The sequence below is a fragment of the Corvus cornix genome, chromosome 1 (assembly GCF_000738735.6).
Source record: "Corvus cornix cornix isolate S_Up_H32 chromosome 1, ASM73873v5, whole genome shotgun sequence".
In the NCBI taxonomy this organism is placed as follows: domain Eukaryota; kingdom Metazoa; phylum Chordata; class Aves; order Passeriformes; family Corvidae; genus Corvus; species Corvus cornix.
This window is the reverse complement of record NC_046332.1, coordinates 29669941-29697248: the sequence shown is the minus strand read 5'-3', so window position 1 is coordinate 29697248 and position 27308 is coordinate 29669941. Positions and strand designations below refer to the sequence as shown.

At 47.8% G+C, this 27308-nt stretch overlaps 2 protein-coding genes across 4 annotated transcripts; both read left to right on the top strand.

The window, feature by feature from the left end:
- The first annotated feature begins 1901 nt into the window (after window positions 1-1901).
- Window positions 1902-8751, top strand: NECAP1 (NECAP endocytosis associated 1). Its single transcript, XM_039561339.1, has 8 exons — window positions 1902-2100; window positions 3475-3575; window positions 3726-3830; window positions 4212-4293; window positions 4694-4802; window positions 4888-5074; window positions 6274-6367; window positions 6483-8751. Exons 1-8 carry the CDS (start codon window positions 2003-2005, stop codon window positions 6529-6531), a joined length of 825 nt encoding a protein of 274 aa, XP_039417273.1. The 5' UTR covers window positions 1902-2002; the 3' UTR covers window positions 6532-8751.
- A 185-nt stretch (window positions 8752-8936) lies between these two features.
- LOC104690259 (C-type lectin domain family 4 member D-like) lies at window positions 8937-27200 on the top strand. Of its 3 annotated transcripts, none has more exons than XM_019286719.3 (6): window positions 8937-19189; window positions 21982-22098; window positions 24976-25068; window positions 25395-25546; window positions 25784-25887; window positions 26589-27200. In XM_019286719.3, exons 1-6 carry the CDS (start codon window positions 19123-19125, stop codon window positions 26734-26736), a joined length of 681 nt encoding a protein of 226 aa, XP_019142264.2. In that variant the 5' UTR covers window positions 8937-19122; the 3' UTR covers window positions 26737-27200. The 3 variants fall into 3 exon arrangements, with proteins under 3 accessions (XP_019142264.2, XP_010399247.2, XP_010399249.2); XM_010400945.4 differs by having other exon boundaries at window positions 8939-19189; window positions 25766-25887; XM_010400947.4 differs by lacking the exon at window positions 8937-19189 and adding an exon at window positions 23882-24001 and having other exon boundaries at window positions 19204-22098; window positions 25766-25887.
- Window positions 27201-27308: the final 108 nt, after the last annotated feature.

Sequence of the window (27308 nt, the reverse complement as noted above, 5' to 3'; positions counted from 1 at the left end):
CAAAACCGCACCAGTCTGTCAGCTACTAAACAGTTACACCCATGTGCAACTCTACAAACATGACCAGCGGGTTTAAAAAAGCCTCCCCCCTGCAAGAGTAAGCAGGTTGTCTCTGAAACACTTTGGTAAGAACTGAGAATTTCACTTGTATTTTATATTTCTTCTACTTTTGCAGTTCTCAAAAGCTTTGCAGCCCCTCTCCAATCTTCCATTTGTTTCTCTGCAGAGGCATGTCTAGCTAGCTATGATCTTTCACACAGTGGAAGTTCCATCCAAGACTTCTGCTGTTCTTTGGTTTTCCTTAATTGAAGATTTCTGTGTGGGAAGAATATGGATCCTTCATTGCTTTCATAATCTGATTTTAAGGATGTTCTATTTCAAGATTTCAACCCCTCTGCTGAATCCTTAAAAAAAAAAAAAAAAGTAATAAATAAATAAAAATTTAAACTTCAGTGGTTATTGGCAGTGTTTTGTATTTTTTTGGTCCAGAGATGCTTGTTTGAACCAGGCAGAAGAATGTTATGTCCTCTGCTGGTTAAGTCTCAATGGAATTGAATGGGAGATGTATTCCTAGCATTCTGGTGCTGCTTGTGAGTCTTTCCTCACATTCCTTATAATAGTTGGCCCTTTGCCACTCCCTCATCCGAGATGCTCTCCTTCTAGAGCGACTGTAGGAGGACTGTGGCACGCTGAATGACAGCACTGTAAAGAGGTAGGTGAAATTTAATACCGCTGATTGTGAATCATTGAATTTGGAAAAGCAACCGTAACTATGCACATGGAGGGGTGTACTCCCGGTAAGTTATTAGTGCTCAATGAAAGAACTTAGCAGTCACTGTAGGAAGTTCTAATGAAAAATTAGGTCAACAAGCAACTCTATTCAAAAGGTAAATGTAAGCTGCTTCTTGGATTCTGAATGCTGTACTGGTCCTTGATCTCAAAGTTATAGAACAAGAAAAAATATAGAGAATGATGATTAGACAGCCATGGATGGAAATGGCTCTCTCTGCATTAACTAATGCTATTCCCTATTGGGAGGGGGGAAAAAAAAGAAAGAAAAAAAGAAAAAGAAAGAAAAAAAAAAAGAGTAATTCCTCAAACTTAGTGATGTTTCAGTGATTATTTTTGCCTTGACACCTCCAAAGATGGTGACTCCACCACCCCCCTAGGCAGCCCCTTCCAGTGCTTGACACGGAATGCTCAGACACGGCTCTATGTAATTTTGTAACTTTTCTTATGCCTTTTCTTCCACTTTTCAGAGTAAACATTGATACTTTTAGAGACTCAGTCACAGGATGCTGCACAGCTGTAAACTTCAACACCAGTCTCCACTGAGAAGCACCATTAAAAGAGTGGTTCAGATGCTGCCAGCCTTATCATTCTTGATAAATAAACTAATATCTACACCCTGACTTTGGCCACATTTTGGGGGAAGACCCACTCCTGAAATTAAGCTTTGCATAGCTGGCATTTCCGTCACTTCCAGCAGCAAAACCTGTCGTGCTTTGTGTCGCATTTCCTTTTTGGTTTGCTCTTTTACCAAAAAGCCACCTAATCCCCGCACTACAGAAAAAACATTGTTACTTAAACCCCCAGGTTTGGCCCAGGGCGGCAGGGGAGCAGCCCCCGGGGGCTCCAGACGAGCAGGTCGGTACCGTGTGGCGGCACCGCCAGCCGCGCTCCTCCCGCCATCCCGCCCGGCACCTCCCGCTGCCCCACACAAACATGGCCGCGCCCGCCCCGCCGCGGGACCTGCCAGGCCCCAAGATGGCGCCGGACGCCGCTGCTGTGTCAGAGGCGGCTCCAAGATGGCGCCCTCCCGCCCCCGCTCCGCGCTGCCAGGATCCAAGATGGCTTCCTCCGCTTCCCCGACGTGGCCCGCGTCTCGCCCGGCCGCGCCGGCGCCCTCAGGCGGTGTCTGCCCTCATCAAAGATGGGCGTGGGTAGCGCCCCTGGTCACTAGGCTCCCGCCGCTCGCTCCTCGAAGGGCTTCGCGGCCGACATGGCGGCGGCCGAGCTGGAGTATGAGTCCGTTCTCTGCGTCAAGCCCGATGTCAACGTCTACCGCATCCCGCCGCGCACCTCCAACCGCGGGTACAGGTGAGGGAGCGTGCGGCGCCCGCGATCGCCCCGGTTCGGCCCGGCCTGGCCCAGCCCTTGCCCGCAGGGCTGGCAGGACGGGTAGTGCAGCCGGGGGCCGGGCTGTGCCGTGCCGTGCCCCGGCCTCGCTCCTTGGCAAAGCCGTGTCCTGTGACCGCGAGCAGGTCTGGCCATGCCCTGAGCCCCCTCCAGCCGAGCTTTGGGGGAGCCGCCGGCGGGAATTGCCTCCTGTGGGCAGGTGGTCAGCGCCTGAAAGTAGAGGAACCTCCGCTGCGTGCTGTGGAGGAGCAGGGGCTGCCCTGTTAATCAGGGGCAGGAGGTGAGGGTGCAACCTGCTCTTCCAGGCAGAGCTGACGTCTGCTCCCGGTTTGCTGGGTTCCCTGGAATGTGACGCTGATGTGATATAACGGCACGTTGGATTTGGCTTGGTAGCTCTCGCAGTGGCGGGGAGGAAGGCAGGAGGAATTAGAGGTGATTTTTAAGAAGAGGCTGCAGGACCAGCAGTTAGAAATGCCTTCTCTGGTCAGCCAAAAGCAGCAGAGTGTGACTGTGTAAGCTGTGCCCACAGGCCTGCCGGAGAAGGGGGTTTGTGTACTCCCTGAACCTGACAGACTGTAGGCGGATGTTGTACCTGGCCGGGGATATTTGTTTCCAGTTGTAAAATCCTGTAGATTTTACAGGACCAAGCCTGCCACAGTTCAAGAAGCGTTTGGACAATGCTCTCAGGCACATGATGTCATTTATGGGGTGTTCTGTTCAGGGCCAGGAGTTGAACTCAGTGATCCTTGTGGGTCCCTTCCAACTCAGAATATTCTGTGATTCTGTAGGTTGGGTTTTTTCTCTCTTTCCTTTTTTTTCTTTTTTTTCCTTCACAAGACTCTGTGGCAAAGAGTGGGATGGGTCAGTCAAAATGTCTGTGTGTGCGTTTTACCTGGTGTAAGTCAGCTGCCTCTGGGTTCAGAAGTACTCAGTGGTTTTTTACAACAATAGGGTAGAATAATGGAGTGGCTTTTCAGCGTGTTACTAACTAATTTTTGGGGTCCTCCTGGTGCTCACAAGTCACTTATTAGTTGCTTGTGGATTTCCTGTTCAAGTGACCTTCTGGGCTTCTGTCTTCCCTCTTTTGCAAGCTTATAAAGGTGAGGAATTGATGTTCTCTGGGCTGTGTCTCTTTCCCTTTACCCAGAGATGCCAGTCACAGTCGTGTGTCAACTGGCAGCAACAAGAGAGGAGCTGAGACCCCATGTCTTGTTTTGGAAGTGGAATGAGGCAACTCAAGGTGTTGAGGGTTTGGGAGCAGAGACTTCTGCTGAGATGGCTGGGCAGAATTGGAGAGGCCGATTACGGTCAGTGATCAGCTGCTCTTCTTCTCAGGGCATCTGACTGGAAACTGGACCATCCAGACTGGACAGGGCGGCTTCGTGTCACCTCCAAAGGCAAAACTGCTTACATAAAACTGGAGGATAAAGTTTCAGGTAAGGGAAAGGCTGTGCCTTGGCAAGGCTGTGACTGTGATTGCTGCCCGTGAGCCGGTGTTTCTAAGCCTGCCCAGAGCTGTGCATGGCAGCCCTGGCCACGCTTTAGCAAGCAGTTGCTCTCCTTAACACCTGATTCTTTGTCTGCAGGAGAACTTTTTGCCCAGGCTCCTATAGATCAATACCCTGGCATTGCAGTGGAGACCGTGGCAGATTCCAGCCGCTACTTTGTCATTCGAATTCAGGATGGGACTGGTGAGTTGGGGGCCAATGTATTTGCCAAGTGCTATGGGTGGAGGATATCCAGGTGGAGCTGGGAGTGTGCCAGGAGGATGGAAATGGTGCTGGGAGTGCTGAAAGGGCCAGGTGGTGTGTGTGGAGGGGTGTGAGGGCAAGGTAAACAGAGGAGGTTCTCTGCATTGCACAGAGTCTGGGGGCTGGGCTGGGAAGGAGCATTTGGTTTCCAAGCATGCCCCATGTGGAGAAGGGTGCATCCTGAAAGCTAGGGACAATGAACTGCTGTGAGCTGCTGGCTTCCAGCTGCAGGTGTGTCAGAGAGAGGTAGAGCGGACAAGCAGAATGATTTGTAGCCCAGTTGCAGGGTACCTCGAGTGACTCCTCCTGTCTCCTTGCTAGGACGAAGTGCTTTTATAGGCATTGGCTTCACGGATCGGGGTGATGCCTTTGACTTCAACGTCTCTTTGCAGGATCACTTCAAGTGAGTTTTGCTTTTCTGGAATGCTGTTTTTCCTCTCGTCTGTAGAACATGGTGGGTGGTGGTGCATGCTCATTTAGCAGAGGTTTCCTTGCGGTGGCCCTGAAGCCCTACTCTGGCAAGGGACACTTGAGTGTGCTGCCAGCTGTCATGCAAACTGAGAGCCCCTGCAGGGTTCTGCTGTAAGTCTTAAGCTTAGGTCCTGTGATGCTCCAGGAGCAGTGTTAAACAGCCTCATGGGTTTGTGGCGCTCCCAGCTTTGTGCTGTGCTACACCAGGGTAGGGAGGTAGCTGGTTTGACAGGGCAAGGTGTTTTGGTGGGATGGAGAGAGAAACCACACATTTTTCTAAAACACTGTTCATTTTTGCCACAGGGTCTCATGTCTTCCTCTTTTCTTTTTAGGTGGGTGAAGCAGGAGACTGAAATCTCCAAGGAGTCCCAGGAAGCTGACACACGTCCCAAATTAGACTTAGGGTTTAAGGAAGGGCAGACCATCAAACTAAACATTGGGGTAAGCAGACCAGTTTACCCTGCTTCTTTCTTTGGATATGCCAATGGAAACTCTTCTTTATACTTCTTTTTTATTTTTAATACAGAACATGATGTCAAAGAAAGGAGGAGCAGCCAAGCCCCGTGTGTCTGGATCAGGGGGCCTAAGTCTGCTGCCACCCCCACCGGGAGGCAAAATAGCAGCCCCTCCTATACCTCCCCCTTCTTCCACAGCCATTGCCAACCACGTCACACCACCACCTGTGCAGAAATCCAGTAATGCAAGCAGTGCAGGTAAACCTTAGCCCTGAGCCAGCAGTCTCTCAGACACTGGCAGGTGCTGCTTCAGCAAGCCCGTGTTCAACCGAGTGCCAGCAGTGCCCTCTGAGACATGGTGTGTGCCAAGGGTTTTTCTCTCTTTGGCAGCTGCGGTGTCCCCAGTGCAAGAAGGATGTGGACCTGTTATACTGGGTCCAGAGGAGGGCCATGGGAATTCAGAGGAGGGCCATGGGAATGGTCAGAAGGCTGGAACACCTCTCCTTTGAAGAAAGGCTGAGAGTGTTGAGGTTGTTTAGCCTGGAGAGGACAAGGCTCTGGGGAGACCTTTCACTGTATGAAGGGAGCTTGTAAGAAAGATGAAGAAAGACTTTTTACCAGGGCCTGTAGTGACAGGGCAAGGGGTAAAGGCTTAAACTGAAAGAGGGTAAATTTAGATTGGATATAAAGAAAAAGTTATTTACCATGAGGGTGGTGAAACCCTGGAACAGGTTGTCCAGAGAAGCTGTGGGTACCCCTTCACTGAAAGTGTTGAAGACCAGTTTGGATGGGGCTTTGAGAAACCTGATTTAGTGCAAGATGTCCCTGCTCATGGCATGGCAGTGGGATTAGATGAGATGATCTTTGAAGGTCCCTTCCAACTTAAGTCATCCTGTGATTCTGTAACAAAGAGGTTGCTTCAATCTTCTGGATGCTGTGCTAAAAGTGTGACCATGCAGAGGTGTCTGGAGAGCTGATGATGCCTTTGTGAAGGCAGAGACTTCAGCAGTGCTGTCCACAGGTTTGAGTGAGAAGAAACCACGAGCTTCTGAGTAGGCTCATGTGGTCCCAGTGCATGGTTTGTACTGTTAAGGTGGTGCCTGTTTGGCAGCTGTTACGACTGCTGAGCTTGGGTTGAGTCTGAGCCTTATGTCTGCTGGGAGAGACATATAAATAAAGTGAAAAATCTGTCATGTGGTGTGCTGAGTGGAGACTGAAAAGTTCCTGAAGACAACGTACCCTTGGAGTGTCAGCTGGAGGTTCTGTACACATTGAGCAAAAGGACAAGCTGTTACAACAAACCCCTCAGAAAGTCTAACTCCTGGAGGGAAAACTGGAGTCCCTTCAAAGATTTTCTGCCCCTGCATCCAGGAGTTTGTTTAAGGTGACAGTTTAAATGCCTGTGGGGTTTTCTTGATAAGCCTGATGTATTTTTTTCTCTCTCTCTTCTGCCTTAGATATTCTTTTAGACTTAGATGCTCCTGCAGCTGCATCCAAGGCACCAGTATCAGCTACTACAGACCTCTGGGGAGACTTCAGCACTGCATCCAGGTAAACTGTGATGAATGGAACACAAGAAGGGTAGTGTCCTGATGGGCGTGGGAAGAACCGTAAGTCAAGAAGTCTTACTGGATCTGCTCATTTCATTCTCCTTTTTTTATTTCAGTGCTGTTCCCAATCAGGCTCCTCAGCAGTCCAACTGGGTCCAGTTCTGAATGATCAAAGCAGTGGAATGGGACAAACTGATGACCTAGAGGCACCAAATGGGATCAGAGGGGGCACAAACCTCTCTAGTCTTCAATCAAATTGGGACAATCCTTCATTTTTAGATCAGACCTTCACTTAAACTTAGTATTTTTGATCCCACTGAACCTAAAGAGAACATACTGACTCCTCCCAAGATGGGCAGGGAGGAAAGAGGTAGCATTATCTCCTCCATCCACTTGGCCATTATATATATGGTACATCCTAGCTCTTTTTCCCTGTGTTTCCATACAGGGAAAGCAACAATCTTGAAGAAAGTGGGTACAGGAGGAGGCTGGGTAGGTGCCTCTGGGTTCCTTGTCCTTTAAATTTTCTATGGCTAGGCTGTTGCTTTTTGTGGCTGCTTTCAGTAGTGACTGCAGTCCCTGCAGCTTGCGGTGCTGAGGACAGCTGCATTTGGCTACACCTGCTAAATGGAACCTCTAAGGAGATAGGTCTTGCCTCAACACAAAACCCTCTTGGATTATTGACATTTGTGGTGAGGAGTGACCCTCCCCAATGCACACACTACTCTTCTGTCCTTGGTGCAATCCTTGGTAGTGCTGGATTTCCTCATGCTCCTGTGGGAGGAGTCATGCAAGTCCTTGAGTAGACCTGCTGCCTTTGCGCTGTAGTTCAGGTGGGCACCCCACCTCGAGGCTCCTGATTTGGCTTGCAGGTTCACTGGAGGAACTTCACTCATTTTAACTCCTTTCTCCCCAAGCAAAGGCCTCACTGTCACTGAGCTGTTTTAACTGGAAATAGCTTTAAGAAAAAAAAAGCGTGGTTTTACAATTTGGTAGTTACTTGCACTAGATGACAACCAGGTGATTGCCACCACTCAGCATTTCATGTTCCTGCATCACTATCCTGAGCCCTGGCCTTGTTTTGTGACTTGGCACTGTGTTACAAGTATTGCATATCCACAGTAAGAATTATGGTGGGAAAACAGATTATTCTCTGATGAAGGGACAGTCTCCTTCCCCTTTTCAACTCAAGAAATACATAGTAGGCTCAATCCTGAGATCTGTGGGAGCAAAATTCTCCCACCTGTGTTCCTTATTATGACTTTTCTTTCAATCCAACTTTCAGGGATGTGAGCTGGTTATTGGGACTTAGATTTTTTTTTTTTTTTAATGTGTCCAAGCCCCCTCTATTTCTTATGTGGTTAAGGGAGTTAGAGGTAAAAGGCCATGACTTTCTACCTTTTTCTTTGGGAGAGTTTTCTGAGGCCCTTCAGTGTGGACAGTACTTCAGCAGCTGTGGATGTGATCTGGGGTGTAAGTGTTGATTACTCTGGGCGAACTCACAGGGCAGGCCAGAAACCTCACAATGCTGAATTGCTACCCTTCATGCTGGCTCAGAAGCCAAAACACTAGCTGGGAAGGTGGTCTCAGTGACTCTTGGACAGCTGTACCCACTTACTGGAACACTAGGGCTTTGGTGCTTTGCTGGAAGGCTTCTTCCTGTTCTGAACACTCAACACAGCAACACTTCTGTGTCTCTAGCACACCTTAGCAAGGAAATTTTTCCGTTTGGGCAAAAATTTTCTGGTGAGGCTTTTTTTTAAAAGAGTAGTTAGACATATGCACCTTGTACTGACAAAGGTCTCTTGTCATTTTTGTCTGGCTACACTTGAGGGCATTTTGGAGACAGTTTCACTTAGATCATCCCTCTGGGGAGCAACATTCTTGAAATAGCTCTAAAGCTGCTGCAGTTCCACTTGCAGAAGTGGGGACCAAACTGCTCTTGGATGTATTTTAAGTAGTCATTTAACCCTGATTCCCTGGCTCTCTTGGTGTTTCCCCCTGCCAGCCCTCCCCTGCCTTCATAGTCACTCCTGCGGTCTCACTGTACTTCAGCTCCCTGCCTCCTGAATTTGTGGATGGCTGTAGTCTGCAAGCGAAGTCACAGACTCTGCTGGGTTGGCATTTTGTTTTCTTTGTCTTTTTGTTTGCTCACATCCTTGTGAGGTCCTGTCATTTCAACTATGTATCAATTCCCCAACCAAGGAAGTTCATGGCACCAATTAACAACTAACTAGGAGCCTCTTCTGTATTGTCTTAGTATTCTGGAGATAATATATTATGTATTTGAAAAGCTGAAGAAGCAAAAATTAAAGATATATGTATATAAAGCATAAGATGTACTGGTGCAAATGGTAATTAAACAAGTAATACTGGGGAAAAGAATGTCATGAGTCTTCTAAGTTGTCAAAATTGTTTTTGCTTTGGAAGCCTCTAGGTTGAAGGTCTTCATGTCTCCAGCAAGATCCTCACAGCGTACTTACCCTGCATTTGTGTTGTGGCGTGCAGACTGGACAAGAGCAACTTCAGGAGTGATGGGTTCAGGCTCTGTCTGGGCAAAGAGGTAGGAGTGTGGAAGAAGGACACAAAAATGACATGGCTGTTCCAAATGGGATAAAAAAACTCACACAATAGCAAACATGAATCAACAACATGGAAACAGGCCTGACTGTGGGGCCTTGATAAGAGTATGGATAAAACAAGCAAGTGAGAAAACTTGGTTGCCCTGATATTTAGCATTTCAGACATTAAAGGCTTTTACAGCCTGTGGATATTTTCAGAAACAATTCTTTCCGTGCTGGTAGATGGGAAACAGTCTCTGCCTACTGCAGAGATGGGCAAGGTGAGCTGAGTGGGCCCTTTGTTAGGGGCAGCAAGGAGAGGCTGCTTGGAAAGAGAGGAAGCAGGAAGCTGAGTCATAGCAGGGCAGGCAGGGGCAGTGGCCTCACCAGCAAAGGAGTAGTCCTGATGTACCTAAGCACAAAGATCAGAGCAGGTCAGGATTAGGATTTAGATCAGCAGGGTATGTGGCCAGACAGGGACATGGCCAGGCATGGCTGTGCTAGCTCAGGCAGGGACCAAAGGTGAGAGACTTGGCTATGATAAGGACAATGTTGCTGAGGTTTCTCAAAGCCAAAGACCTCTATTACTTAAGCTGGACCTCGGTCCAGGCAGCCAATCCCCCAGGAAGTGGAGAATATGCTCAGGGATCTGACATTGTTCTGTCAAGCTGCTTGCAGCCATCTTGCACAGCATGCTTGCTCCATGTTCCTCTGCCAGACAGCAAAGCTGTGCATATGGCTGTGTTGAAAGTACAGCAGAAGTCTTGTGGCCTGGGTAAAGATGAGAAGTCTTAACCTTTTAAATCAGCTGTTTGAATTGTAAACCATTCTAGTATCTGTAGTGGCTGGGAAAAAAAAGACATTTTTTCAGCTTTAGGAGCAAGACCCTATTTTGATGAATAGGATGGGTATGTTGTATAAGTCCTGGCAAGGAGAAGATGAAGCATTTTACCCATAAGCTATGGTGGAGCTTCTCAGACCTTTCAGTAGGTACTTGCAGCAAAAAGAGTTGAAAAACCTAAAAAAGTCTTTCTCCAGAGCAGGAGGATTTTCAGATGAGGTTCACCTAAGGGAAGTGCTGGGATATACTTCTGTTTGTGCATAAAGAAGCACAGAAGACTGGGAAATAGTTCATGAGGGAGAGCTTAGTCCTGTGTGGAGATCATACCTTTCCTCACAGCAAGGCCTGCTAGAATGCACAGCTTAGTGGGTCTTGTGCAAGTCTTCTTCCCTTTCTTCCAATTGGGAGACAGACTGTAGCACATAGAATCAGGAAACTAATGTCAAAGGGAAGATCCCAGTTTTATCTGGTTTTTGGTTGTCAGTTCTTCTGTGGGAGCTGTAGTTGAGGTGGGATGTGTTTCTCCACCCCTTCTCCCATTAATTGTATTCTACATTCTGTGACTTCATGTCTCACAGCCATGCAGCAACTGCTCTTGCCACAGCCACACAGTGCAGATTGCAGACACAAACCTGCCAGATTTCACAAAACCTTGATGCTGTGTGTGGACTCCTGAAGAAATGGAGAGGAAGGGTTGTACATTGGAGGAAATAAAAAAAAAACCAAACAGGAAACCAAAAGCCCCAAGGTCTTCCTGACCTTTGATCATGAGGTAAAAAGATCTGAATCTGAACTCATCCTGTTAAATCAGCATAAACCTACAAGGTTCTAGGAGGAAGAGCAACTGGGCTGTTAACGTAGGTAAGCAGAGCACCGTGGCCCAAGTGGTTAACACAGATTGTAATGCCTCAAGGTCTAGGTAGTCTGTTGAGTGCTCGTTACATTATGTGAACAATAGATTCTCACTCTGGAGACTGTTACTGGTCTCTTTCTTCCAAGGTAATAGCTCTGTCCGTGGTAATGGTCAGGGAAAGCACATTGCAGGATGATAGCTTAATTTTGCCACCTGCCATTACCTATAGCTGTATGTCCCCACCCAGAGCTGGGGCTCTGATGGACGTTCCTTGAAGCTGAGCATAGGAAGATCAGAGAGCAACAGCTGGACCGTGTAGTGGCTCCTGACCAGAGCTATGTTTTCCAGTCACTGCTGGGATCCTGTGGTGGATTTCTTGCATCACTTTTGTTTGGGGCAGGCCAGACAGGTAACTTCCAGTGGCCTGCTCTCCCTTTTCTTTCCCAGGCATTGCAGGATGGCAGCTCCTGCGTGTTGAGGCAGAGGCAGCTGCCTTGCTTAGTCGACTGGCTTTTCAAGCCTTGAAGCAGTCTGAAGAGACACTGCCTAAAGGAGGGAGCCGCCTGTAACTTGCAGCCTTTGTGTTGAGCCTAGTGTGTTAGGCATGTACAGAGGTGTGGCGCTCCCTGCCCTCCCAAGCCTGATCCGCGAGTCTGGCTAGGCTGGTGACGCCCGGGACCAGTGTTAAACTCAGTCTCACCCGTGACCGTGTGCTGCCATCTGCTGCCGAAACCCTTTGTTGCGGGCTTTCCCGCAATCCCTGGGCTCAGCCGCCGTCTCCAGGGGCCGGCTGGGTGCCCAGCAGTCGAGAGGGTGGCAGGTGGGATGCAGGCAGACATAACCTGAGACCTGGCTAGCACTGGTGGGGTGCTCTCTGAAATGAAATCGCAGCTGGCGATTTGTAGTTTGATAGCTTGGCAATGATGGCAGTGATGCTTCCAAATGTAGCCGTGTCGTGCTGTCCTACTGCCCTCTGTGCTTCAGTGCCCTTATGCACAGACACCGTAATGTAGGGCTTGGAACTGAGCTGACCCAGGGCAGGCACACATCCCCTCTTGTGGTCGGTGTGCATACAGGTATGGATGTCTGCTGTCTTTAAAGTCTGGCCCAAAGGAATGGAACTCCTCCTAGTCTTTTTAAAAGTGATGGCTAAGCACTTTTCCATGAGTCCGTGTTTATGATGTTAAGCAAACTGTTCAAAGATGTGTGAGATGCTATGTCAGTAGTGCTACACAAACAATCCTTTTGGTTAGCTGGCAGGGACAAGGAGCTGGATTCCAGTGAGAGATAAGGGGTAGTAGAGCAATTTCTTTGGAGAATATATGCTAAGTGGCTATAGATACAGCTGTATGTCTGGCCCAGAGTTAGGGGCTGCTGTCACCAGTACCTAAAGCTGAAGTCACTACCATGGAAATGACCCTTTTTGGGTAGAAAACCAGGAAAAGCCCTTAAGCATACATCCCATGCAGAAACAGGGTTACTATGAGCAGATAACCTGCCCTGGGTAGCCCAGTCTAGCTCCAGAAGTAGTTCTGATTTGAGCAAGGTTTGAATGAGATACCTCCAGTCTGAAGTATTTCCTAGCACAGCTTTTGTGCTCACCTGTGGTGAGGTGGGTCTCTTGCTGGGCCAGCAGTGTGGTGAGTTGTCTGACATGGGGGATTGGTCAGTGAAGAGGAATGCTGAGATCTGACAGTCATCCTTCACCTCAGAAAGGGCAGAGGCTCTGCGAGGACCAGGATGGTGTGCTGAGACTGTCCTGTCCAGTCTTAAAATACTAAATAGGCAAATAACTGTGATCTGGAGGCAGAGTCAAAGAGTTGTGGGCTGTGGTGCTGCAGGCCAGCGTGAGTCATTGAGAAGCACTTTGCCCTCTTCGTCAGTCCCAGCTGGCAGGGAGTCAGCAGCAGGGGCCCTTTGCCCTCTGGGTCAGTGCCAGCTCTGTGCTGGAGGCTGGCATCTGGAATGCCATTTGCCCACCCTTTGCTTTGCTGTGCTGACTTCAGTGTCCTGGGTTGGTAAAAATGGGTGACACAGGCACCTGGACAGTGTGCTCTTCAAAAGAAAAATTTACCCTTCCCCATCTGACTGTGTTGACATCTGTGTCATGAGGAGGCTCCTGCATTCAGTTGAACCCCAAAGCTTGAGGCCTCCCTGCCTTGGAATTAAAACTTCTCCATCATGTTTCATTAATGAGGTGCCAAGGAGTGTTTGGTTGAGCTGACTGTACTCCCTGGGTTTAGTTCAGCTTTCCATGGCTGTTTACAGATGGATTTTGCTTTGTCCTATCCTGACTGGACACATGGGATGGCTGCTCTGGAGGCAGGTGGTGTCCCCTCACCTCACTGCTGGCCATCATGAGGCTGGGAGGCTGCAAATGGCCTGCAGGGCCACCTTGGCTACAAGGTAAGGGGCAGCACAGGCCGCTTGCAGTCTTCCTGATAAATCCGTCCTTCAGGACGGGAGGGGGTGAGGGAGCTCTGCAGTGCCAGGGAGGTTTGTGCTGCTATTCCAGTATCACCTGCTGGGACACCCTAATCAGTGTGGCTCTCCCCAACACCTTTTACTGCATTCCCTTCGCATACATGGAGAGGATGAGGGGATGTGGAGGGAAACAGTTTAAGTTCCAATGAGAGTGGTCCTGAGGTTACAGTATGGGTCTGGGTGACCTTATGTGACAGCCCCCATACTTGGGTGGTGACTGTAGTTGTTTTCTATTTCTGTGCTTTTCTTTCCACTCCCCCCATTCCCCCTTCAAGAGAGGGAGTTCAAGGGCAGAGAGTAGCCAAACTGAATACAAGGCTGTGGAGATCTGTGTGATCCTTAGACAGAACTGGAAATGAAGCATGAAGAATTGCTTCTGTGGGGAGGTGTTATGTGGCGACAACTTGTTCATGTGACTTCCATGTGCTCACTCTAAGAAGATAAACTTCACAGCCCCACCTCTGTAAACAGCCCACTAGGGTCTGACCAGGACTTGGATCTGGCCCAGGTTTGAAGTCAGATGTGGTACTGTGGCAAGCAACTGCAGTATCTGGATCTGATCTCCAACAATTTATAGCCTTGAGACTTGTGACTCAGATCCAAAAAAGGAAGGAGGCAAAGGTGCAATGTTCCCAGTAATGGCATAAACCAAAGCTCTGAGGTAATTGCATCTGAATGTGCCCTCTGTCGGCTTTGATTTGGTAATCTGTTAATTAGGGGAAATAAATAAAACATGTCTTTGCTCTTCTGAAGAAAATCCTCTGTTAATGCTACGTATGTTAAGAGGCAAGTTGGGGTTTCTTGTCTCTTTAAAGATTCTCTGGATCACATTCTTCCTTCTCTTATTCCTTCCCTTATACCCGAAGGATTTTGGTAACCTGTCATCACACTACAGTGAGCACACGACTTTCCCTTCCCGATTCTCACTGAGTTTGAGCTCTCTCAGCTCAGGTAACTTCAGGACATGATCTCTTCTGCTTGAAACCCTCAGCCCTCACTAAAACTTGGCAGGGATGTGGCCAGGGGAGAAATGCACAAACCGTTTTGGGGAGGAACATTTCTTTTCATCTCTCCTACTTTTCTTTCGTTCCCCTGTGTTCTGCATGGAACTGTAACCACAGCATTTTGGGGAGCTGCTGATCTCTGGCAATGTATTCGTGATGCTCTGGGTGGTTCTGCTCAGGATTCCGTGTGTTTCTGCTGACTCAGGCCTGCCTGTGGTGAAGTGCTGCCACCTGCCAGAAACTTGTGTGGCTTCACAGTACTGCCTTCTGTTTAATCCACCCCACTCATTGCTCTCACTCCCATTTCCCATTGTCCATTCACTGCTTTCCTGTTTCCTCTTCATGCCTGGATGCTCAAATGCCTTCTTCCTGTGCTTTCACATCTCCATATAAGCCATTTTTTCCTTGGTCTCCTAGCAACCTGTATGGAACCCTGGTTCGCCTTCTATCATTAGAGGGGTTTACTGCCTTCTAGAAGGGGTGTCTTCTCCCTGCAGCTCTGGCCAGTGTCAGCCTTGGCTGAGAAGGGCATAGGGTGCCTTTCTCTCAGATCCCGGAAGGCTGCTGTGCTCCCGCGCTGTCCCCTGGAGCAGTACAAACTGCAGCATCCTGCCCCTCCCTGCCCTAAGCAGTTCCATGCAGCAGGGTACACAACGGGATCACTTACGGCTAGGTGCTCTCTAACCAGCCAAATCCCTCAGGAGCTCTCAAGAAGCTCTTGCTGCCTGAATCCCTTTGATGTGGTATCTGACACCCCTTATCAACTGCCTTGGGTTCCCACTCTCTGTGTTCCAGTGCCTTTTTATGCTCTTCCCTTTGCTGCTCTGCTCCATAGCCTTAATCCCTGAGGAGGAGCAAGGTGGTATGGAGAGGGAAGACCAAGAAGGTGGCATATATTCACTTCTAATGCTCTTCTCACCTGGGTGCAGGGACATAAAGCCTGGATTTGGTTTAGGCTTTTATCTAAGTGACTTGGAAGACTGTGCTAGCTAGAAGGGCCATAAGAGCAGGTGGTGCCAGGACTGTAGGCAAAGACCGGCAAGAGGCAGGCATTTCCTTACAAGAGTTATATGGACTCTCCCCAAAGTACATCATACTAATACACGTCCATTAATTCATTCTTTTGTTATATTAACCTGGCCACTAGAGATGTCAAACTTTTAATCTCCTAAATCTCCCTCAGACTTCTCCCCTTCCCCTTCTTTGATATGTTCCCTGCCTGCCTGGGATTTGTTGATTAAAAGATAGGTTAAGGCAAAAGGCCACCCTCTGCTATCAGCAACTGTTTCACCTTTGAATTTCCTGAGAATCCCTGGGACCATCTTGCCCAGACCTGCTAATTCCATACCTTTTGCACAATCACTTTTATTTTGGACAGATCCTTTGGTTTAGTCCCCTACAAAACAAGGGTTCTCGTGTGTGAATTTCACCAATTTATTCCATTGTGACAAACAATTAATTTAGCTTTGTTTTGATATCCTTGTTCTCTCTGACTGCTTATTTTATACCCTGCTCTTCAGTTGCCCTCAAGGCAATATATCAAATGTAAAGGGTTCAAGGAAGTTCTGACACCTTTGCTTTGTTATGGTTTTGCACTTACTGGAGGTCACGCTCTTTTCAATTTTCCTCATTTGGATGCAAGGTCAGCTTGTTGAAAAATGCATACTGATAATCTCTTTGGGTAGACGTTTTAGTCATGTCAGCTTCATGTTGCCTCTTGTCAAATCTTCTAAACAGGGTCTAGGTATTTGGGGGGCCAATGTGATGTCCCTGTGTAACCTCCATGTCACTTGTGATGACTCACAAGCCTTCAGCTCAATTCCTTCAGCTGCCCCTCTCTATTCAAACTGGCTTGTAAGAAGTGTCTCACTTCCCTGCAGCTTCCACCACAGCTGTGCTCAATTTAAAAATGGGATTTCTTTTGGAATGTGTGGGGTCACAGCCTTAGGATTTGAGTTCTACTCTTTGCTGATAAATTTGAATTTAACTCAAACGGTTCAGCTGGATTTTCAAAAGAAGTAATGCGTGTGCAATGGCACTGTTTCCTCTGCTTACATGGACCTGCTTGCTAAATAGGATGATGCTGGCTGTGGGGTGAGAGGCTTGCAGATACTACCTTATTCCAACCTCATTGACACGTAGGGGAGAAAGAGCGTTGGTGCCTCTGCTGCCTTTTCTTTGGGACAAATGGTGCCCATGGAGCTTGCAGAGCAACCAGCAGCTGGAGCACAAGTAAGGAGGGAAAGCAGGACTGTGGGAGTCCCAGGAAGGAGCTGGGGCTTGTGAGGCACGTGGGAGCTGAGAGCATGGGAGGCACCTGGCAGTGTGGGGTAGGGCTGAGCTGGAAGACATCTGTGGGGAAACACAGCTATTGTGGAAGGACAAGGGAGTGAGCAGAACACAGGAGGAGGGGGAAGGGAGTAACTGAGGAACAGCAGTGGGACTGCAAGGCAGCAAAGTGTGAGTTTTGGGGGTTTTCAGGCAAGATTTTTTTTTTAATTATTTTTTCAGCACCACAACTAACTGCAGGGTCCAATTGTTCATATCTCCCACTCTTTTACATGCCATCAGTGCATACAAAGTTCAAAGGACAAATTTTTCACTCAGGAATATCACCTGGCTGTTATTACACATTGGCTCAGCACTGCATCCTATGGAAGTATGATTCAGGGTTGAATTTTGACAGCAAGCAACAGCTCTGATGGCTGAGAAAGAAGAATTGAGCTGTCTCCTGATGTTTGAGTGCAGCCTAATGTAATCTAATAAAAGGAGCAGCTAGAGCCTGAATTTGCATTTGAAATACCTCAGCTATGTTTGGAGATGTGTTTCAATGGAAAAAACTCATGAAGCTCTGTAACTTCCTTCTCTGTCTGCTGATGGTGTTTCCTGTTTCTTCACAGTGGAAGTCTTGAAACCCTGCCAGGAAATAAGCTTTTTCCCCATGAGACTCAGTCTGCTGTGGCTTGGTTGGGTGGGGACAGGAGGAAGCATGCAGAGGATTGCTCTAAATTCTCAACAAGAAATTTGAGGGCTTAAGTAGATTTCAGCAGATACTTAGGGAGGCTTAATTCCAGTGAGAGGGCCAAGCCTGAAGACAAAGGATAGTGCTGGAAGGATGTTGGAAAAAGAAGCAGGCAGCATGCATCCTCTTGAGGCAGGCTTCTCTCCTGCAGCTGTTGTTATTCTTGTGTAAAAGTCTCCCTCTTTGCACACAATACATAAAGGAGAAGTTAGCTCAGGACACATAAGACACGAGGAGGGTCCTTGGTAAAGTTCCATATGCCCCACTCTGTATAGGGGCAGTTCTCCATAATCTGTGTTCAGATTCCCTTTATCTTCTGCCATGCTGTTCTCCTCTGTTGTCTGGTGCACCTTCTTCCTTCTAGTGCCCTATCTCAACTCCAGCTCTGCCCTGTGTACCCTCTGTGCTCTGTGGATGTCCTGTGAGCAGCTCATTCTGCTCTGCCTTAAGGGAATTCCAGCTACCCAAACTAACCAGCTTCATCCTTCTGGTTGTTTTGCAGACCTCATTGTGGCTTTTTGGTACTTAGAGGGGGCTTATAAGAAAGATGGAGAGAGGCCTTTTAACAGCACCTGTAGTGGTAGGATAAGGGGTAATGGGTTTAAACTGAAAAAAACAGATCTGGATTAGATATAAGGCAGAAATTCTTTACAATGACGGCGCTGAGACACTGGAACAGGTTGCCCAGAGAAGTTGCAGATTCCCCTTAATTGAAAATGTTTAGGGCCAGGTTGGAAGGGGCTTTGAGTGGCCTGATGTAGTGAAAGATGTCCTTGCCCATGGCAGGTGGGCTGGAGAAGATAGTCTTTGAAGGTCCCTTCTACCCAAACCTGAGTCCTATCTGCTGATTGAACCCTTCTTACCCTGCCTGACTTATAGGCATCTGTTCTCAGAAGTCTGATTTAGAATGTACCTCAGCAGCCATTTCCCTTGTCTCCTTTCAAGATCTGCTTCAGCTTGAAATCAGACTAAACACTGACACTTTCGCCAAGGTAATATCAGAGGTCTTTACCAGAAAGTAGATAAGGGAGATAAATAAAAAACAGTGTTGGAAAAGCAGAAGAAAAATGTAAACTATCCCTTTTCAGCCTCTGAAGTGGAGCCTGAAGCAAGCACTGCTCTGAACTTCCACAGGCTGTGAATCAGGTTTTAATAGAAAACTTTCTGTGTGTACTCTTCCCAATAATCTCTCGGACCATCAACATAATTTTTTTTAAAAGTTCCACTTTCTTTGTTCTCCTCCCTGACCCCAGCCTGATCCTTCTGTTTCTTCTTGGATATATCAACCTTCTGATTATTTTTATTGCTCTGTCTAAGGCTGCAACTCCCCAGTCTCACTTCTACAGGAACATTTCCCAGTCTGAGATTTGGTCTAGTGCTAGGTTCCAACTGGGACTGACTTGGAAGAGTGAGACCTAGCTGCGACATTTGACGTAGCAAATCCAGCTTAACCACAAGGGACAAGTAGGGCAGAATGCATTTTGTACTGGACTGTAGGTTAAACTGGGCTAGGACCCATGATAGCTGCAAGCATGAGAGCAGTGGTAGACTTACTAACAGACAAAGAAAGGCATGAAAATATGGGAAGGGGAGATAATTAAGTAAAAAGTTAAAAAGAGGAAAAAAACCCAACCCTATAAATGTCTTGAAAAGGAAGCCTATCAGCTGAGAATCTGATATGGGGAAGGAGTACAACTTCCTTTTTAGTTGGTTCTCATTTTTCTTTTATGTCTCGAGAGCTTCCATAGTGCCAGGACTGATTTCGTGGGCTAAGAAACTGAAAGTCTCTTTGGAGCATTTCTGAGCTCCCAGAAATTCTCAGGTTATCGCCAGTGCTTCCAGTGTTCATCAGAGCCTTCTTTGATGGGCAGAGGGTGAGGAAACAGATGGGAAAGGCTCAGTAACCTATTGGTGTCACCCTCTGGAAACAAGGACCTAAAAGGACCACCTTTTATGTGGCAAAACTAAGGAAAGGGTCACACTGTGATTAAATGGCATCAGAAATCACCTATGCCGAGGTGAAGTTCAGAAATGAATCACCAGCTCCAGTGGTCAAAGGTAAGGAATGAATGGGTTATTTGGGAGAAAGGGAGCTGGAGGGAGTGGGGTTGAAGACAAGGGAATGGAGATTTTTCCTTCTATGACTCTGGTTCCTACCTGATCTTGGTGGATTGGTGAGAAAAAGGAGCTAAATGATCAGGAGACTGAAGGAGTTTTGAAATAGGAGTCTTGAGAAACGTCTCCAAGAGGAAAGGTGAATTGTAGTTGCAACATGAACAAGGATGACTACCAGGAGCACAAACAGTAGAGCAGAATGTTCAAGTGGGCATTCATTAAGGAATGTATTTGGGCTCCCTCAGTCCCCTACATGTTATGTAGTCTTGAAAGAGACGTTTTTGGACCATGCTGAGTACCAACAGTAGAGACTGGTTTATTACAAACAATCTGGTCTGTCATAAAGGTGGAAGGACTTCCAAAGCAGCAAATGGCAGCAAATAAGCCCAAGCCCTGGCTGCTCTTGCCTCTGAGTGAGACTGCAGATTGCTGCTTGTGGAGAGCGTAGGAGCAGAGAATTGACATGCCTGCTTACAGTAAAGTCAGTTGTACTCTGCAGCTTCATGACAAGTGGTACTGGCTGCAGAAACATAACCCCATTGTCCATGGCTGATTGAGAAATGGTCCTTGGGGAAGAGAGACCCAAAACTTGAACACTGTTGTATACATAGAAGAAGAATTATTTAAGATCTGGAGGGAGATCCAACTCTCTAATTGATGTCTTCCACTCCTGAAAAACAGTTAACACAGCAAGCAAACAATTTTTTTTCCTATTAAAAACCACAGTGGTAAAATGGTTCTTTTACTAGATTTTGTGCAAATTTAAGGCATATTCTGATTAGTATGTACTCTGTAGTCATTATGCCACAAGTAGGAACCCACAGAGATGTTCTATGTAAGACTCACTGCTTCTGCCACTTCTGCCCTGACATACAGGACCCTACACAACAGCAGGTTCCAGGACAGTAAAAGTATGTGTGCATAAATCAATGAATAACAATTTGTTAAAAATGAAATAAATAATTACTGCTGCCTAAGGGTATTAGCTTGCCTATTTACAGCTTTACCTCAGTTCTACAATCCCAAACAGAGCAGGCAGCAGCTCCAGGTTATTCCTTGCTTGCTCTGAGGCATGAATCATGGAAATAAAGAGTGTACATAGTCCTGTCTGACTTGAAAGCTCACTGTTTTCAGTGCACCAAGATTAGTTGGTTCTGGATGTAGTCAGCATTTCCGCTGTGGTGAGGTGGGGGTGGTGGAAGTTCCCCATTGTGTTCCAAATGATTATTCCAAAGACATCAAGTCTGTTGTGCTGGGATCATGCTGGACACATTACAGAGCACAGACCAGCTGTGGAAAGCATTTTGCAGGGAGCTCAAACCACTGAGTGTGCACAAGATTACTGCACTTCAGTTGTGTTGCTGAGGTGCACAGCAGGCAGTGCTCCCTGTGCCACCTGGCTGTGAGTGTGGGATGCTCAGGTCTGACTGGGCACGGGTTGAAGAGTCAATCTCTGGATGTGCTGCATATCAAAAAAATCGTTTGGACTGGTTAGAGCTATTGTCTGCAGTAGGTGGCTGGACTCCGGATCATGAGCCAGTTCCTTGTTTTCCCCAAGGCAAAAGCTCTGGCTAGAAAAACATGATTTGACCAGGGAAACCTGGATCTTGTCTATCTACTCTTGTTTTCTCTCCAGATAATGAAAGATGATGCCTTTTGCCCTGCTGTAGCAGTCTCTCTCAAGCCTTTGGGAAGTAGTCAGAAGGCTTCCACAAAGAGCAGGTTTCTGACAGTCTTGCTTACTAGGCATGTCTGGCAGGTACAAACTGCTGCTGACAGACCTGGGAGTTTCATACTGAACAACGAATGAAGGCTCTCTAAATCTTATTGTTAATATCAGTCTCTCTCAAAACTTCTTTACTCCTGTCCTGAAGTGAGTGCTGGTGTCTCTTTATCCTCCTGTTTGCCCTGGCTTGTGTACCTGCCACAAGCTAGAACAATCCCCTAACTCGTGTTTGCTTCTCCTTCCCTGTGATCCGCTCTCCTGCCTGCTCCCAAACCTCCTCAGTACTGGCAAAAACCCTCTAGACAAAAGACAGGTCCTGGCAAGTCGTAATCTGAGTACTTTACTCAAGCTGCTGGATACAGCCCTCTGTTCTCCCCAAATATCCAGCCTAGCACAACCTAGTTTTATTCCAGCAAATCTCTGAAGCCTGACTTGGAAAGCAGAGATGGAAGGGAAAAATACATCTTTTAATCTCCCAATGATGATGTGCCATCATAGCCTTGCACATTTTTTGTCTCCCATCCTCACTCAGATTACACCAGCCTTCTGCATAGGAAGTAAAAAAACTAAGAAGGAACTGAAGCAGGCAGAAAAAGTTTTCTGGGAAGAAGTCTGTGGAGATGAAATCTTCCCATGTATGTCTCAAGTATCATGGTTTGAGCAATGATGCATTTGGCAGCTTTGGGCTCAATCTAGAAAGACATTGTTTCACTGCAGATTTTGAGGCTCTGTGAAAGGCTCACCCCCAAACACCAACAATTAGCCTTGTTGGCTCACTGGCTGGGTTGGGAACACATCACTGAATCTGACTTTCTCCAGAAACCACAGACATTCCCTGCTCTGTCCCAGTCTGCCCTTCTCCCAAACCATGTAACTTCACACATCAGAAGTGAAACTTCTTTTGCTTTCTTTTGAGGAGCTCTCCCTTGAGTAGTATATCCTTGGGGTGTGGACTGACGGACCCATAGTTGACTGTGGTGTTTTGTTTGGTGTGTTCCTTCACTTTTAGTACCTCCTGAGACGAAGAAGCCTGAGCACCATCCTCAGAAATACCCACTCTGGCTGCCATGGCTGATCTCACTGCTGCTCTTCTTGGTGTGCATTGCCCTTGTTGTCATCCTCTTCGGTGAGTATGTGCAGGAGGTTACAAGGGAGAGGTCTGGGGGAGTGCTGGGAGAAAAGCAGAGAAATCTGAGCCCAGAGGGGAATATCTTCCAACCAGAGGGGCCTTTTACTAGCACCAACACCTGGGCGCGGAAAACCCAAATGTTGAATATTTGTAAGGTCTGTTTAGGAACAAAATCTTTCCTGACTACTTAAACATTGGGAATTTAAGGGCACGGCTGCAACATGACACAAACCTCTCTCTTGCAGGCCAGCCAAACCAGATGTTATGGCCAGCTGGTATGTGGGAGCTAGGGCTACCCCAGCACTGTGCCAGGTGGTTCTGCTACACCCATCCTCTTTCTTAGAATGACAGAAAGAGTTAGGTGGGAGGGGGCTTCTGGAAGTCTCTGGTCTATTGCTCTACTTAAAGCTTGACAGTTTTCAGAACTTCAGAATGGCTGTCTGGGCTTTGTGTAAGGTCTCAGGTTTTCCTGCCCTAACTTTGTATGTCTGCGTACGTCCCCCAGATCTTCCACTGTTTACCCTGAGGGCTTGTCAGTGTGCCCAGATTGTGCGTTCCAATCTTGCATGGCCTTTTTGGAACTGTGGAACAATTCTCTACCTTCATTCCCCACAACAAGAACTCAGTTACATTTGGCAGATGGGAAAAAGTGGAGACAGAAGCACAAGTGTCTATACAGGCAGCTGAATCTGCACTTAGGCTCTCTAAGTGCTCGGATATGCTTTGTGTTCTAGTGGAAAAAATGTTTTCTCACAGTCCTGGCATCTCCAGGATTAACTGCACAGTGCAGTTAATTAACTCTCACAACTTTTTAGGATTGATTGCAGAATAATTCAATGGAAGTTATTCCTGGACATGCTGTTTGTGCAGATTGTGATCACTGTTTCAATACACATTTTCTATTAAAGATAATTCGTGGCATGTTTGCACAAATTGCCAGTAACCATGATGGATTCTGGAAGAGGCATCTATTTACAATAAATCACTGCTTTTCCTTTTGCTGCCATTAGGGTCTGCGTCCCAGAAGTTTGTATTGCTTTGTTCCCAAATGTATAACCTTTCACAGTACTCAGCTAAATGGTTGGGGAGTTTTAGGCTGGGATGTTAGAATCTCGTACCTTCTGATACACATGGAAGGTTTAATTTTTTTAATGAAAATTTACTTATCCAAGTTAATTGATGCTACGTAGGATTTTGGTTTAGCAGAGCGATAGAGCATTTAAATGAAACACCAGTACAAATTGCACGTAGCAGAGAGTGGCCATTGCAATGCACAGATGGATCACAATACAAACATGATTTTAATTGCTGGTCATACAAGCATGGGATCATAGAACCATTAATTTTGGAAAAGACAGCTTGGATCATGTAGTTAAACCGTTAACCAACCACTGCCAAGCCCACCACTAAACCATGTCTCCAAGCACCATATCTACACGTCTTTTGAACACTACCAGGAATGGTGACTCCACCACTTCTCTGAGCAGCCTGTTCCAATGCCTGGCCACCTTTCAGTGAAGAAGCTTTTACTAATATCCAAATCTTCCCTGGCACAACTTCAGACCATTTCATCTCATCCTGTTGGTTGTTACCTGGGAGAAGAGGCTGACCCTCACGTGGCTTCAACCTCCTTTCAGGGAGTTATAGAGAGTGATAAGGTCACACCTGAGCCTCCTTTTCTTCAGGATAAACACCCCCAGCTCCCTCAGCTCCAGACCCTTCCCCACCTCGATTACCCTTCTCTGGACATGCTCCAACAACTCAATATCCTTCTTATTAGGATGGGCCAAAAACTGGACATAGTTCTGGAGTATGCTGGACATCAAGACACTGAGTGTCCCCAAATACCAAGACAAAATAGGGGAGTTAAGGCCAGCTCAGGGCCCATTGCTTTCTTCAGGTATGTTTTTGTTAGTCATTCAGTTTCTTACACTATTTTGGACTTAAGGTATACACTGGCCCTGTGCTGGTTTGGCTGAGGAAGACACTGCTCCTTGTTGGTCCCTGCAGGGATGAACAGTTCCACAGCTGCTCAATTCCATCAGCTGCACTAAACCAAAAGCCAACTCTCCTCTCAGTCTCCTTGTGTAGCAATAATGTCACCTTTATTGGCAACGGGGGTGCTCAGCCAGGCATCGCCCTTGCCCATCTCCTCTGAGCCTTCTTCCATTACAGCAATTCACTAAGCAGGCACTGGGACCACGATGATTGTCCTGCTCACAAGTAAAAATATTTCTAAATGAAATGATTGATAAAAACAGACATCTGTATTGCTAAGCACACCCTGATCAGCTCCTAATCAATACTCCTGAGTGTTTGAGTTACTAATGAGTCCTTGGGCTTGTGGATGTGGCCTGTCACCAACAGTGCATTATTCCCCACACACTGGGGGTTAGTAAATGCTAGGAGTTTTTGCTCCAGCCCGGTTTCAGCAGCTCCAGCTGTATGTGATTACCTTCAGCTGGACTGTCTGTTGCTGATGGAACAGGCCCAGCTGATGGGTCACTCCTCCAAATGACTGTTGATGTGTAGTTTGGGAAGAGACAAAGTGTGACACTGAAGGGCTGCTTGGTAGACTGGCAGCTGGGCTGTAGGTATGTGCATGGTAGAGTGGCTGTGGTTGGGTGGGATCAGTGCTGCTGTGTGTGGCACGTCCTCTGGGAGATGTGCTTCCAGGGGTCCTTCTGCTGTCTGACTTGGAAGAAGGTGTCTTTCTGGCTGGGAAAGCAGCTGTGGCACTTGTTTGGGCCTGAAGAGGTGACAGGTGGGACAATGCTTGGTGGGGAAATGATGGAAGGAGAGCGAAGGCCAGAGATGCTGTGTGAGGAGCTGGGAGGAAGGGATAATCCTGCTGCCTTTCCTCTCCCTTTGCAGTGGTTCCCTTCTGCCACAGCAGTGACCAGCCCACAGCCCTGCAGCAGCAGTTCTCAGAGTGGGAGTGCAACTCAGCGCTGCCACAAGGCACAGGTCAGTACTTGCAATGTCCCCTGTTCCTTGGGGCTAAAGGCCTAAAGGAGGCTGTAGCAGGACAGGTCAAAGCACATCACCAGAAGAACTTTGTCGAGACCTGAGATCCCCTTACAAGGACCACCAACGGCTTTGGGTACACAAAGCTCACTGGTCATACCCCAAAGCAATGGGAAGAAATGTCTGTACGATCCCTGTTTTTTCAAGCTCTTTCTCTCAGGAAAAGTCAGCAAGGAGTACATGAGCACTGTGCCTGGAAGACTTGGATCTTTGCAATCACCATCTCTTGTTAGTAGCCTTCATCTCTGTGTCCTCTCCCTGTGCAGACCGAGGCTGGATGTGCTGCCCAAAGGGCTGGAGAAGGTTTCAAAGAAGCTGCTATTTCCTGTCCACTGATAAGATGACATGGGCTGAGAGTGAGCAGAACTGCACTGGGATGGGCTCCCAGCTGGTGGTGATCAACAGCAAGGCAGAGCAGGTGGGTGCACAGAGCTGCGAGAGGGACCCAGCAGCCAGAGACACCGTGCTGGGCCCTGGAGGGCACTCGGAGCCCCTCCTTGTCCTGCAGGGGAGGGGGAAGGTCCTGGCTGCACCCCTGCAGCACCAGCTCCCCTCTGCCACCAGCAGGGTGGACTCCTGATGCCTCCCTGTGCTCAGTCCTGCCCCTCATGGACATTGCACTCTCTCTGATTGCCAGGATTTCCTCTCTGAGCAGATAAAACGAAATCCAAAAAGAGAGAATTTCCACATCGGTCTGTTTGCGGAGAAGGTGGGACAGTGGCAGTGGGTGGACAAGACTCCATATAATGTGACAGCAGCGTGAGTATCTCTGGATGAAGAGTGTTTGGTGTGACTCCTGGTAGGGAAAGAAAGCAGGGGAGATGTGAGAGGTTTTGCTGGTGCATGAGAGAGGGGTTCTCACCATGCTTCCTTGTGAGAGATCAAAGGTGCAGCAGAAGAGGACACCAGGTTCACATGGGCTCGTCTGTGCTGGTTATTGGTTATGAATGAACTGCCTGTGACCTGGAAATCAATGCATTAGGCATAGAAAAAGCTGCATCTTGCCAGCAGCAAGAACCCTTCAGAGATGACCAGGCTTGCCTGAGCTGCACTGCGTTTACATGCACAGGAATGGCCTGTGCTGAAATGCAGGGAGAGATGGGGCACAGCGAGAGAGCATTGGGACTATCCTTGCTGTGTCTTCTGGAGAACAAACTTGTCCTGGAGGCCAACATGGGCCTCTGCTGGGTAGGAAGTGCATGGGGTGAGTGGTGGTGGGCAGTTCCCCAGCAGCAGGGTGGGGCAGGGCCCTGTTGTGCTGGAAGGCTGTAGGAAGGAGGCAGGTTTCCTCATGACACTGGTGCCAGTGGGATATGGAGTGGGAGGAAGGGCACTGCTTCTGTCCATGAATCAGCACAGGCAACTTCTGTCTCTTCCCTTCAAGTCCTGCATTGTGCTGTGGCCTTTTCCACAGTGCTTTACAGTGGATGCTGGCAGTAACAAGCCTGTCTCTGTCCCAGGTTCTGGCGGGAAGGAGAACCAAGTAACGCCACAGATGAGAACTGCACTGTAATGCATGTTCCTGGACTATCTCCCAACAACTGGAATGATGTCAGATCAGATTTTTTGCATCATCGAATTTGCGAAGCTGCAGCAGTAACTGTGTGATTGAAATATCCTATCCCTGTCCTGAGTAAATCTGGGAGCTGAGCAGCGAGCTGGGAAGAGCACTGGGCTGTGCTGGGAGGGGTGGGGAGCCCTGAAACATCTACACTGTGCTGGGTGGGACCACATGTGTGGAAGTGAAATGAGCTTTGTCCAGCATCCCCAGTGCACGTAGTGGCTCAGGGAACACAGGAAGGCTCAGGCTCATCAAAGCAGGTCCTGTGTTCTTGTGTCCTCTTCTCTCTGAGTGGGTCCAGCAGCCACTGGCTGGAAAGAGATGGACTTCTCCAGGAGGAAGCCACAGGAATGGAAGGCAGATGTCCAGAGATGCAATTTCCTTTGTCTCCTTGAGCAGAGGTGTTTGCTTTTGTTGAGTCACACAGAATTTACTCCAGTTGTCCTGGTTTTGCTGAACAAATTCTGAATTCTTGTACAAGAGGAAATACAATATCAGACCAATGGAAAAATGCTCTGTGCCATGTCTCTGAATCTCTTTTTCCCCCCATCTCTAAGCTGTGGGGGTATAGTCCTAGAATCATGGAATGGTTTGGGTTGGATGGAGCCTTTAAGGAACA

Excerpts from the sequence above, each read along its gene's own strand:
- NECAP1 (XM_039561339.1), top strand. The coding sequence starts at position 2,003 with ATGGCGGCGGCCGAGCTGGAGTATGAGTCCGTTCTCTGCGTCAAGCCC. Across the intron at positions 3,831-4,211 it reads TCGAATTCAGGATGGGACTG|GACGAAGTGCTTTTATAGGC; the intron begins GTGAGTTGGGGG and ends TCTCCTTGCTAG. Across the intron at positions 4,294-4,693 it reads TCTTTGCAGGATCACTTCAA|GTGGGTGAAGCAGGAGACTG; the intron begins GTGAGTTTTGCT and ends TTTTCTTTTTAG.
- LOC104690259 (XM_010400945.4), top strand. The coding sequence starts at position 19,123 with ATGGCATCAGAAATCACCTATGCCGAGGTGAAGTTCAGAAATGAATCA. Across the intron at positions 25,547-25,765 it reads TCAACAGCAAGGCAGAGCAG|GATTTCCTCTCTGAGCAGAT; the intron begins GTGGGTGCACAG and ends TCTGATTGCCAG. Across the intron at positions 25,888-26,588 it reads CCATATAATGTGACAGCAGC|GTTCTGGCGGGAAGGAGAAC; the intron begins GTGAGTATCTCT and ends TCTCTGTCCCAG.